Source organism: Ictalurus punctatus, chromosome 3, assembly GCF_001660625.3.
Source record: "Ictalurus punctatus breed USDA103 chromosome 3, Coco_2.0, whole genome shotgun sequence".
NCBI classification, from domain to species: Eukaryota; Metazoa; Chordata; class Actinopteri; order Siluriformes; family Ictaluridae; genus Ictalurus; species Ictalurus punctatus.
Window position 1 is genome coordinate 30,044,772 of NC_030418.2, and position 13,082 is coordinate 30,057,853.

At 38.2% G+C, this 13,082-nt stretch overlaps 1 protein-coding gene across 1 annotated transcript in view; it reads right to left on the reverse strand.

The window, feature by feature from the left end:
* tbck (TBC1 domain containing kinase) overlaps positions 1-8,510 on the reverse strand; it is an 82,740-nt gene extending 74,230 nt beyond the window's left edge. The window contains exons 1-4 of the mRNA XM_017463303.3: positions 8,381-8,510; positions 7,714-7,947; positions 6,151-6,223; positions 1,491-1,605 (exon numbers count right to left, since the gene is read on the reverse strand). Coding sequence (XP_017318792.1) covers positions 1,491-1,605; positions 6,151-6,223; positions 7,714-7,906 — 381 coding nt within the window. The 5' untranslated portion in view covers positions 7,907-7,947; positions 8,381-8,510. The remainder of the gene's footprint in view (positions 1-1,490; positions 1,606-6,150; positions 6,224-7,713; positions 7,948-8,380) is intronic.
* Positions 8,511-13,082: the final 4,572 nt, after the last annotated feature.

A 13,082-nucleotide genomic window follows, 5' to 3' on the forward strand; every position in this document is an offset into this window, starting at 1 on the left:
GAAACTATGTATACTGTCACAGATATGTATGTAGACTGGCATAGGTCGAGTGAAAAAGTTTGTGTACCCGTCCGACAAAAGAAGACGACATTTAGGAAGCTTTCATATAACAACACAAAAAAAATAAAGGCCTAATAGACTATGTTAAGATATTGATATTAGTCCATTAGGAATAAAACACTTGGGATTGTGCTGTTAAAGGAAAATAATCACGGACAGACTGGTGTGATGCAACCCAGTGTGAAGCACAGTTAATGTTACCACCCCAGAATTGATTATTTTCCTATAACAGTACATCTCAATCTCTTGTGTTTCTCTTATACCACAGAAATTTACCAACGACTCCAATTTTGATTTACGGACTTTTTTTTATCTGCTTAAAGTTACATTTAACGTTGTGGAACATCCGAAACAAGTGTTACAAAGCTCTGACACTGGAGACTCCTTCCATAAATGTTAAATGCCATCCTCCATACATCTCCTTGCGTTAGTTGTTATTACGTAAGGGATAATCCATGGCTAGGTGTGCATTAAATGATTTAATGCATGAAGTGGAGGGAAAGAACCACCGCGGAGTGCATTAAAATCGTGTAACGCTCAACCAGCCGTGAATTACCCTACTTAAACCTTGGTCACTCGCCAGCATTGAAAAGTGAAAGCTGTTGTTGATGATTGCAGCGCAAAATTTGACTAAAAGGATAAAAATTACAGTTCATTTTCATTAGTTATTTTATTTATGGGTCATTAGATCTGGAATTCTGCCTGCTCTAAATCATACACAGAGATAAAGTAGTGTGATAAGACTACATTTATTTGAATGAATTATAATAAATGGTTATTAGAGAGAGAGAGAGAGAGAGAGAGAGAGAGAGAGAGAGAGAGAGAGAGAGAGAGAGGTGTGAATTACCTGTGTCTGTGTCGCATCTCTACTAATAATGAAGCTGTGAGTTCAACTACTGCATGCAGATGTAACTGTATGTTACTATGGTTACAGTGGTTTATAGGCATTCATTTAGAACAGTGATTGCACTGACTGGAACTACCTGTGCATTATACAGTTTGAACGCACACCTTCTGGCCAATCAGAATCAAGTATTCAGACAGACCATGGTATAAAGAAACAATAATGCATTACAATGAGTGCATTAATATAAACCTCAAAGAGCCGCTGTTGCACAAAATCTTATGCATATCTTTTGAGCACCTTCTGCTTCTTCTCAGTTCTCGTCCGCTCTGTTTCTTCTTCACATCTGTGTCCTTACTATGCCAGATGTTCAGTTCTTTCTTTTAGTTCTACGCAAACTATTTCTCTGTTGATTTTGTCCATGTTTTGGATTAGTGTCTTGTCTCCCTCGTCTTAGGTCTTGATAAGCGAGTCATCAGTATTCTCTAACGATACTATTAAATGGTAACACTCTGTATTATAAGATTTGACAGATGGAGATATATATATATACACACAGACAGAGCTATGATGGTGTGTATTGTACCTCACAGTCCAGGAGCACATTATGAGGGCTGAGGGCTCGATGAACCAGGCTGTGTCTGTTAATAAACGCCAGTCCCTCCAATACTTCATAGGCAATCTGCAGCACCTGCTCTGAACTAGAACACACACACACACACACACACACACACACACACACACACACCAGCCTTTACAAAAGTTCAGCCAAAAATGTAACGTTCACAATTTACCCCTGTTAATATCACTGTCATTTCTGCTTCCATCTCCAGGCACTTCATTTATCATACTGTTTTATTCTTGTATAAAATATCATGTAGCATATACTTTCACGAGTCACTTTATTGGCAACACCTATACCCTTTTCATGCAACGATCCAATCAGCTAATCATGTGTTTCAGAAAGGCCTTGTTGATGAAAGAGATCAGCTGAGAATGGCCAGACTGGTTCGAGCTGACAGGAAGACTACACTCTTTACACCTGTGGTGAGCAGAGAATCAACTCAGAAATGTACAACATGCCAAATCTTGAGGCAGATGAGCACCAACAGCAGGGTTCCACTCCTGTCAGCCAAGATTCTATCATATAGGATATCTATCCCGAGGATCAACAGATTTCCAGCCCTATAATATAGATGGTGAATAAATGTGATTCTGATTTTTACCCAAAATGTATCCTGTCTGTCATCTTTCAGTATATCTCCATGTTTAGCGTCATGAAAATCTCATTTAACCAGGGCACATTTGTCAGAACTCCAATAAGACCCATTATTCTGAATATCAGTTTTGCCCTTTAGAACTTTCTCCTATTTCTCCTTCCTGTAATTAACTTTCTTTGAAGTTAAAGTTGCCAGTTTGTTGGTTTTAACCTTCCTACTATGTTATGGGTCAATTTGACCCATTTCCACATTTGAGAATACTGCTTAATCTCTCTTTTTCTCTTTGAAATTTTTTGACTTTCCTCGTTTAGGGTCATGAACTTATATGCAAATATTTCTTCTTATGGCTCGTCTCGGACGAGCCATAATAAAGGTTTAATGTTTTAAGCTGTTCTCTGCAGTTTTTGTGTGTATTTAAACTGTGGAAGTCATTTTGACCCATAACATAATGGATGTAACACTTTTTTCCCCCCAACATAATAGGAGGGTTAAACAACAGGTACATTCCAACAAATCAGATGTCACGTGACTACTGTATGTTGTGAAGTCAGGCAGGCAGACCGTCATTGTTAGCATCCAACTGAGCATTGGAATTGAGCAAAACAAGCGACCTTATGGGTTTTGAGCTATCCATGCTGCGTCCAACTTCCAAACATCCACCATCTCCGACTTTTCCCACGCAACCTTTACAAACATACATCAACAATGGCTCGAATAGCAAATCTACCACACATTATGCCACGGATAGCGGTTGAGAAACGACACGACATATCTAACATGCTTCATCTCTTCATGGCTACAGATTGTCCACACTTCCAGCATGTCACACGGCATCTATCACCACTGAATAATTCCAGATGCTTCTTGCAACATGACAGTGAGCTTTCACTACTTTAGTGGCCTGCACGTTTTCTGGATCACCACCACATTTTTGGGATGAGCTAGAAAAAGCTGTTCACAGCAAGACGTACAAATTGCTGTCAAACATTCCTGCACAAACCCTCCAGCATCCTCCAGACACCATGCCAAGATAAATTTATGGTGCGCCTTCCGAAATGCTACAAAACGCCTCCTTACAGAAAGCTTTAATTCTATACATTTTTTAAGCATCAACTATAAAAATCTAAGTGAGCTCTAACTTTACTTAAGAAACGATAACTTATTAGAATGAGTGAATTAATAGAAACCTTCTGGACCAATCCGAATGGTGAATTCAATAGCACTGTGGTTTAAAAGTGGTGACTCCATGTATTTATAAAATCATACGTTATAATGCACAGCTTTTTGGGTATCCAAAAACATTGTGGAGAAATTCCCATGAACTCTTTCAATCCAACAATGTGGCACATTAAGTAGTGTATAAACGAACCTTCTGGCCCATAATGCATTGCAGCGTTCGGTTTGCCTCGCTAAGGAAGACAGAGCGTGGATGGAAACATCCCATCGTCCGTATTACTAATATCAGTAGAAGATACAATGTTGTCATTTGTATAGTTACATACAGACGGGTGACAAATTAAGTAAAAGGAAAAAAGCCCAGATTTCTCCAGACTAGAGCATCATGCTCTACGGTGTGTATAAAAAAGCTGAGGAGGTCCATTTGACCTCAATTTTGGATCAAGATGGAATGAGGAAAAGACTTTGAAAGGAGCTTCATTAACAGGGCTTCAAGCACAAAGTCTGCTCAACTGGCTGAGTTTCCATGCAAACAGTAGGCTTGTGTGATTGATCTTTCCCTACTCGCAATTTACCATTTTTAAAAAATCATGAACGATTTAAACATCCAAAACATAAAAAAATCATTCTACCATTTCAGGTTTAAAGAGAGAATGAGATGGTGTAATAATATTAGCAGCTGCGCAGTCTGGAACTGCTTGCTGGCCGTGACAATCATGAAAACTAAGTTGAATAGTAAAAAATAAATAAATAAATAAAAAATAGTAAGTGATTGCACCATGGCTTAGCACCTTTAAACGTTAGCATGCTTGCCTCGCACCTCTGGGGTTGGGGGTTCGAATCCCGCCTCCGCCCTATGTGCTACGAGGGTTTCCTTCAGGTACTCCGGATTCTTCACCCAGTCCAAAGACATGTGTTGCATTGTAAATGCCAAATTGTCCATAGTGTGTGAACAGGTGTGTGCGATTGTGCCCTGTGATGGGTTGGCATTCCGTCCAGGGTGTCCCCTGCCTTCTGCCGTGAGGTCCCTGGGATAGGCGCCAGGCTCCTCCGTGAGCCTGCATGGAAAATTGACGGATAGATAGATGGATGGATGGATGGTTGGATGTCCATATGGTCGTCAAACATAAAATGATAGATTTTATTTCATATTTATGGACTCGAAACATTCTCCATTTACCAAGACAGAGAGCAAAGGAGAGGAGGGTTCCAGCTGGCGTCGGTTAAAAGTGAAGGGCTTAAAACAAATAATTTCAGCAAATCATTCCAGATTCATACGTCGACTGGGTCATCTCCCATTTTATTAGGGGAGAAAAAGACTTCTGTCCTGTGATAACTTTTACTAGTGAATGCCGATGTTAAATTGTGCTTTAAGTGCTCCCATCCAAACTGTATAAAGGTCGGCAGGTGTGGTAATACAACATAATTTAAGTAAATGTCACTGGACCTCATGGCTGTGTAATAAAGAGTAGAGACAATCGTTACATAGTACAAGCCTAAGGAACGGTAGCAAGTAAACAATTTTGGTTTCCACTGGGAAAGACAGGAAATGAGTAAATAGGGCTGGACAAAATGGTGTCATATTCATGCATTAGTGTGATTTTAAATATATACATTATACACACACACACACACACACATATATATATACACACACATATACATATATATATATATATATATATATATATATATATATATACATATATATATATATATATATGTATATATATACATATATATATATGTATATATATATATATATACATATATATATATATATATATATGTATATATATATATATATATATATATATATGTATGTATATATATATATATATATATATATATATATATATATATACACACACACACACACACACACACACACACACACACACAGTGCCCTTCACTAATATTGGCACCCTTGGTAAATAATGGTTATAATAATGGTTCAAATATTGTTTAACCGTTTGATCTTGTGTTCCAAAAATTCACAAAAATACTCTGCTCTCATGGATATTAAACAATTGCAAACAAAACACAGGTTCATCCAAAAAATATCTTTGTTAATTATATGTGTGCAACAATTATTGGCACCCTTTTAGTCAATACTTTGTGCTACAATCCCTTTGCTACAATCAGCTCTGAGTCTTCTGCTATAATGCCTGATGAGGTTAGAGAATACATAGAGAATGTATATATATGTGTATATATATATATATATATATATATGTGTGTACACACACACACACACAGGTGCTTCTCAAAAAATTCAAATATCTTTGAAAAATGCATTTTTTCCCACAGTTTTATTAAAAAAGTGGAACTTTCATATATTCTACATTCATTACACAAAGTAAAATATTTCAAGTCTTTTTTGTTTTAACTTTAATGATTACGGCTTAGAGCTCATAGAAATCATAAATCCAGTATCTCAAAATAAAGAATTTATAATCCAGAAATGTCGACCTAGGGTTACGGTTAGTTCATGTTAATTTATGCACTCAATACTTCTTTTGCACGAATTACTGCATCAATGAATTTACTCATCAATGTCGAATTACTGCATCTTAAACTCTTATCATTTAACATCACTATCAATGTCTCATTTGATTCAGAGCTTTACATATAGGATAGAATTACAAGAAGTGAATTTTAAAGTGAATTTATCACCCAATAAAATGCTGTGAACAGATTTAACCAGTAGATGGCAAAGCAAGAGCACATCACATCTGTGTGCCTCTAAGCATTTAATTAAGGAGGGCAATATAAAAAATAATATAATACTATAATAATGAACTGAGAGATCACATGTGATGAATGTATCTTTTATGGTTTTTAGCTTACCTGATGGGTTTGTCTTGTTTGAGAAGGTCCGTGAGGCTGCGTTCATAGTGTTCAGCTACAACAACAAGTCTTTCTGCAAACAGATTCATGAAGAAAAGTCTGTGAACAAAAAGGACCTACTAAATCTGCAAAACAAACAGATACAGGTTCCACCATATATCCATTTGTTTTTCTTGGACTAGAGTTTTATACAATGCCATGAAAAAGTATTTGTCCCCTTGTATATTTTTTCTGTATATTTGTCACACTTAAATTTTTTCAGCTCTTTAAACAAAACACAAAATGCAGTTTTTGAAGATTTTTTTTTCTCAACTCCAACAGGCCATGTGTGAAAAAGTAACCAGCCCCCCCCCCCAACACAATCAACCAAATTTAATTGATAATTTGGTTCAATTAGACTAGACACACCCAGGCGTGATTACTGCCAGGCTGGGAAGGGTAACCTGGAAAGGATATCAGTCTGGAAAGGGTAACAAAGCCATTTCTAACACCTTGGGACTCTAACTCTTGGAAGTTGAGGTTGGAAGTTCATTCCACCACTGAGGAACAGTTCTGGAATGTTCTTGAAAGGGACCTTGAACCACGCTGAGTAGGTACTACTAAGTGTTGGTCATAGATTGCGTGAGGGAACGTAAGCCTTCAGGAGAGTGTTGAGGTAGGGGGGTGCTGTCCCAGACAAGGTCTTGTACGTGAGCATCAAGGCCTTGAATTTGATGTGGGCGGCTACAGGAAGCCAGTGGAGGGAGATGAAGAGGGGTGTCACATGGGACATAATAATAATAATAATAATAATAATAATAATAATACAATATTATTATTATTGTTTTATTGTGGTTATTATTGTAATTATTATTATTATACAACACTGACCATCACTACTCTTACACAAAGTAACCGTGCGTTAAAATCTATTTGGTCCTGTTTAATTTTCCCTCCACTTCGTTGTTTAAAAAATTCACTTTGTAACGTTTAAATTTAAATCATTGCAAAGCATAGTTTGTTGGTGTGTTGTCATAAGTTGTACATATTGTGATACATAATGCATATTGGGGGGAAAATGGCTTCAGGGTGTTCAGTATGCCTGGTTCGACCCTGAGCTCGAGATTCAGTCTGTACAGAGTGTCAGTGCATGTTCTCCCTGTGTCCACATTCCACAAAAATGTTTTAAAAATGCCAGTAGGTCTAATGGCTATGAAATTGCCCCTAGGTGTGAATGATTATATGAATGTGTGTGTGCACTAAGATGGGCTGGCATCTCATCCAGGGTATATTCCCACCTCATGCGCCCCATAATCATGTGACACTGACCAAGATGAAGTGCTAACTGAAGGTGGATGAACGAATGAATGAAAAAGCATAGTTAAAGTAACATTAATAGAACAGAAAGTGTGTAGTATATTTAGTATGTGCTGGTCAACCATGTCAGGGGATTATAGTTAATACCTCAAGATCCATCCAGCACAACCTTTACTGCTACAGTCCTTCATTTACGAAATAAGAGGAGAATATTTATTAAGACGTTCATTAACAGGCATGAATATAAATTTGACTAAAAGGTCATACCATGTTTTCCTCGAGAGATGTCGATGTACTGACACAGCCTGGGGTGCGTGATGGTTTTAAGGATCTGGAAGCGACCCAGGATCTTGATGGAGTTTGGGGTCAGGGGGAGACCGTTGCTGCCACACACATCATGAGGAAGAGGAGAGGCAAAGAAGGTGAAAGCCCCGAGCTCGGCATCTCGCAGAGGCTGCATGGTCTCTCTGACATTCAGCACCTCGGCTCAGGAACCGCACACTGCTCAAAGAGGTACAAAAATAATACGCAAAAAACAAACAAACAAATAAATAAAAACAGTATTACCGGCATCAACATTACATATAACCAGGACCACACACTGAAGAGCAAATACATTAATACATGAAGCATGACAGTGTATGGGTGTGATTATAACACAGCTTTGCTTTGCTCTTATTTTGAATAAAATGCATTTCTTATATGAATGTTCCATTTTTGTATGAACCAGTTATTATTATTATTATTATTATTATTATTATTATTATTATTATCAGTTATGAATATTTAATTCTAAGAGGAGTTAAAGACCAAAACATCTGCAGCTGATGAATGAACACTTGTTCGCGACATCAAGAACGCTATGCACATCTTTATTCCAAAAAAATAAGACCACAATAAACAGAATAAATGAATACTTTTATACATGGCATACCGTTTCTGAATCACTAAACCAATTTCTCCATACCAGCTCCTCTACTTTACTCTTCTGTTATCGCTATTAGAGGAAATATTTCCGGAGTCCGGTATAAACAGAAAATAAGATCACGTGGAGGTACGTCATCATTCGGCGACGCCGGTTAAGCATGTTTAAAGTCCTTATGGGATAACGTACAAAACATTCTGCGTCACCACACCTTTTCTTAATATTGAAGTAGAATTTGAATAACAAAACAAGATTTGAAATAACTTTAGATGAAAAATAAGATCATGTAGAATTATTTTTCATGTTTGTTTCCTAGGTCATTTGCCTGGCTGTTTTTTTTTTTGTGTGTTCAAAATATTCCTCTTAGATTTAATGATCTATATTTATTACTGTTTATGGGCTCATTAGTATTATTTTTTAAAACCTTATTTGATGTATTTCTCTCTCTCTCTCTCTCTCTCTCTCTCTCTCTATATATATATATATATATATATATATATATATATATATATATATATATATAGTCATCTGTTTAATTTTTTATGTAAATAAAATGTTTTCTAATGAAAGAAATGAATATGTTAACGCAATTATATATTTTTTTGTCTACAACACCGATTTCAAACATTTAATCATACACCTTCAGATCAAAAGGTTTTTAAGATCATGAGAAACATTTCAGTCAAGCGTCCACAAACTTTTGACCGGTACTATACTGAAAGCATGATCAAGCCTTGATTTCTGCGTCATCAACCTGCGACGCTGTGGACGGGGAAACGCGAGTGAAATCTGACTGCGTTAGCTATTTCGATTGCCCTTGAATGTAAGTGCCATAACACACACCATTACCTTTTTTAAACCATTTAATATTTGTATGTGTTTTTAAAACACGTATAGCTCGGTTTTAAGCTTGTTTAACCGGAAGAACATTGAGGAGCTTTGGGTAGAATTGCACTTGTTATTCTGCTAGCGCTGGGCTTTGACACGGCGCTGTGGGGACGGTCCCAAACGGATCCCTGCTCCCTGTGTAAGTGCACTACATTCAGTTGGAAGTAGTAGTGTATGCACTCTATGTAGTGCACTACGTGTTTGGTTGGAAGCTATTTGGGACTCAGCCTATATTGCATCATGATTCCCTAAAATGAAAGCACACCAATAATAAAGTGATTAGACAATATTCCTTTTAAAATCAACAGCACGGTTAGTGTCTGCTTTTATCACAGAGTAACTCGAGTGTTTAAAAAAAGTAGTAAATTGGCTGGGTTTTAATCTATATATAAATATATACATATATACATATATATATATATATATATATATATATATATATATATATATATATATGTGTGTGTGTGTGTGTGTGTGTGTGTGTGTGTGTGTGTGTGTATAGAGATTTATATATATAGTTATAGATAGGAGGGCAGAGTTTTAGAATTTAGAATCTTTTACTCTTTGATCTGTTGCTTTGTATAATTTGTATTTATATGTAAATACAGATCTTAATGTAAATATAGATGTTATATTTTAATAAACCATTTGATTGGCAACATTAAACAGTCTTTTTTTTGTCCTGGGTGGGTGGGTGTCCCTACCAATATTGAGACCAAACCTTCGCCCTTGATATATATACAATTAGTGTGTGCGGTTGTGTGTGTGTTTTTGTTTATTTATTTGATGTTTATTTGCTTATTTTCCAATTTCTGTGACCAGGATTTTTTTTTGTTTTCGTTTGGTTGCATGGAAGCGATAATTTTCTATAGTTCATTATATAGCTGTAGTTTCTATATTTCTACAGTTAGACAACTTTCTAATTATTAAAAGTGCTAACTTTCTATAGCTTTGTAGATAAATTTCAATAGTTTCTATAGTTAGAAAACTTTCTAACTATAGAAGCGACAACTTTCTATAGTTCGGTAGATAACTTCCAGCCGTTTCTGTAGTTAGACAACTTTCTAATTATAGACATGATAATGATCTGCTCTGGAAACTTGTTTAGACTTTCCTTCTTCTTAAAGCCTGTGATTTGTCTTACAGCTGGAACTTCTGTCAGAGTTTTACATTTATTCATTTATTCATATACAGTTATAGAGCATTAATAACCACATCCAAATAGAAAATTCAACAGATTAAAAACAAATTTAAAAAAAGTATTTTATTTGTAACAAATAAAAAAAATGTACAATTGTTGATATGATGAAGTTTTATGTAAGGACACATTTAAAGTTTTTGGAAGGAGCCTCCAGTGTCAGCGCTTTGTAACAGTCAGACGCAAAGTTGTACATCTTCTGGCCGCTCCACAGCCAAATAATTGCTGGGGGGGGGGGGGGGTTGGGGTTGTTGTGTTTACCGTCACTCCTGAGACTTTTTTCACTCTCAAAAAACACACCTTTAACTTGCAGACCATGAAATTGCATCAAAATATTGCCTTTATTTAACAAATAAGCAAAAAAAAACAATCGTTTAAAATATATTTTCCTTGTGACCTCATGTAGATAATTGTCATTTCAGTTTCCAAATACTCGCAAAGGTTAACAAGGTATTTGAATATCTGTGCACACCCTTACTGTTCCACTCATTAAACACTTGGTAATCCACAGAACTGTGTGTGTAAGAGAGAGAGAGCGAGAGAGAGCGCGATAGTAATAACCAAATAAGACTGCTCCTTGCAAGTGAAAGTGATGATTATGGAGCCGTGTTAAATCTGGAACTTCCTCCCGCACTCCGCCGTAAACCGCGCCGATCTCAGATGCCAGCTGTACTCCCATGCTGTTTTCATTGTAGCTCAGCAGGCAAGTGTTTCATCCCGTCAACTTGCCGTGGTGGTTTAAACGCTCACAGCAGCCAGACAGATTGGCAGTGTTGCACAGGGCCTTGATGGGTGTTCGCACGATCCTCCATGTTCGAGAGAGAGCTGAAACCTCACACAGGCCACAACGATGCCCTCTTTCTTACGGCCCACTGCCTCTCCTCAAAGCGCTCCGGAGGAGGGGAAGTATTCGGTCTGCATTCCGTTCTCGGAAATAGTTTCGCAATGGCTGCGCGGGCACTGGTGTGGTGGCGGTGTCGTAATTGCGCCGAATTGGGATTTATTAGAAACATGACTAATAAAAAAAAAAAAAGGGGGTTACACTTGCGACTTTAAAGCTAAAGTGACTGTAATGAAAGTGACGGTTATTTCTCTTGCTTGACGCACGTGAACGCACTATTACGGACCTTGTTTGTGTGTCACAGCTTCTGTTTGCTGTCAGCTGGGAAAAAAACCCACTCGCGTATTAATATCTTTATAATTCGCACGCAATCTTCAGCGGTGTCCAGGATTTATTTTTAGAATGAAATTCTGGTCGACGTCGGTCTGTTAACGCTAACGGTTTCACTTTGCTTTCCTACATTCCCCACAATGCCGCTCTGCCTGCTGATAGCGGTGCGGTGGGTTTAAACCCTCTCATCATCCCTGGTTAAGGAGAGCAATGCAGCGGCGGGTCATCATCATGTCGTAGACCACTAACTAGCCGAGGAGTAACCCCGTCGTATAGCTGCATTGCATTCTGGGTGTTTGAGTCCAGCGTTTGCACCAACATCTCCAATGCTTCCACGCTGGCGTTCTCATTAATATGATGTGATGTTAGTTTTTAGACATGTTTAAAGTGTTAGGTTAAGTGGGTGGAGCTTTGAGTAGTCCACCTGCTAAAGGGTGAGGTCATGGTTTTGTTTGAGGTCTATAAGCTTTTGGCTGGGATCGTAACATCCCGCTGCTGAGTAAGACGGACGTGATCAGGGTAGAGGTCGGAGGCTTTTGGAGCCGGCAGCGCGAGGCTCGGTTCCAAGACCTATGCAAACGAAAACATTGTGGTTCTCGTAAAGTTCTTCCACCGTGGGCTCCGCTTAAATCGATTCAAGGGCTTTCAGGGGAAGAAGAAAAAAAAGCCCAAGAGACTTTGATCTGCACGCATTATCAACTCCAGCCCTTTTTCGTGTTTTTAATTTCCATCCAGCGCCAGCTGTTGTTTTGCAGCACCACCCAGTATTACGTGTTAAGATGTTTTCTTCTCCCTTCCTGGGCCTTGTAAAAGACAACGGAGAAAAAAAAATCCCCTGATTTCCTTCCTGGTCTTTCTTTTTTTTCTTTCTCTCTCTCTCGCTCTCCATTTTTTTTTGAGATGACATCTTGCCAAAGTTATGTCCTTGTTACTCGAGGCCTCTTTCGGTTCAGTGCGATATTAAACGTTCGAGAGCCTTTGAAGCTCGAAAAGCATCTTAACCTCACACAGTGGAGTCGAGAGAGCAGCGGCGTTCGAATATTTCTGCCCATAAACGCTAGCCAAGCGCGGCGAGATGGGCAGCGTATTTCATTTCATTGGCATGTGGTTCGCTTCGTCGCTGCAGAATCGGCTTCGATCGGGAGTGTCCTGGAACTTGTTAAGGAGGTCGGGTTCTCGCATGCAGCTGCCGTTCAGAATCTTCATCGCTTCAAGCCTTGAAATGGAAACGGAGAACTTGGATTGGATTGGGCAGCTTTAATCATGTACATTTTGCCTGTAACAGTTGGGGATTCCAGGTGTGTGTGTGTGTGAGTGAGTTGGAGAGATGCTGACTCGCTGTTTGGACAGCTGTGCAGCGTGAGTGTTCCGTTACTTTTGGAAGCCTCAGACACACACACGATAAAAACCCTTGCATTTCAATTTTCCCTCAATTCCCAACCAGTGACCTCCGG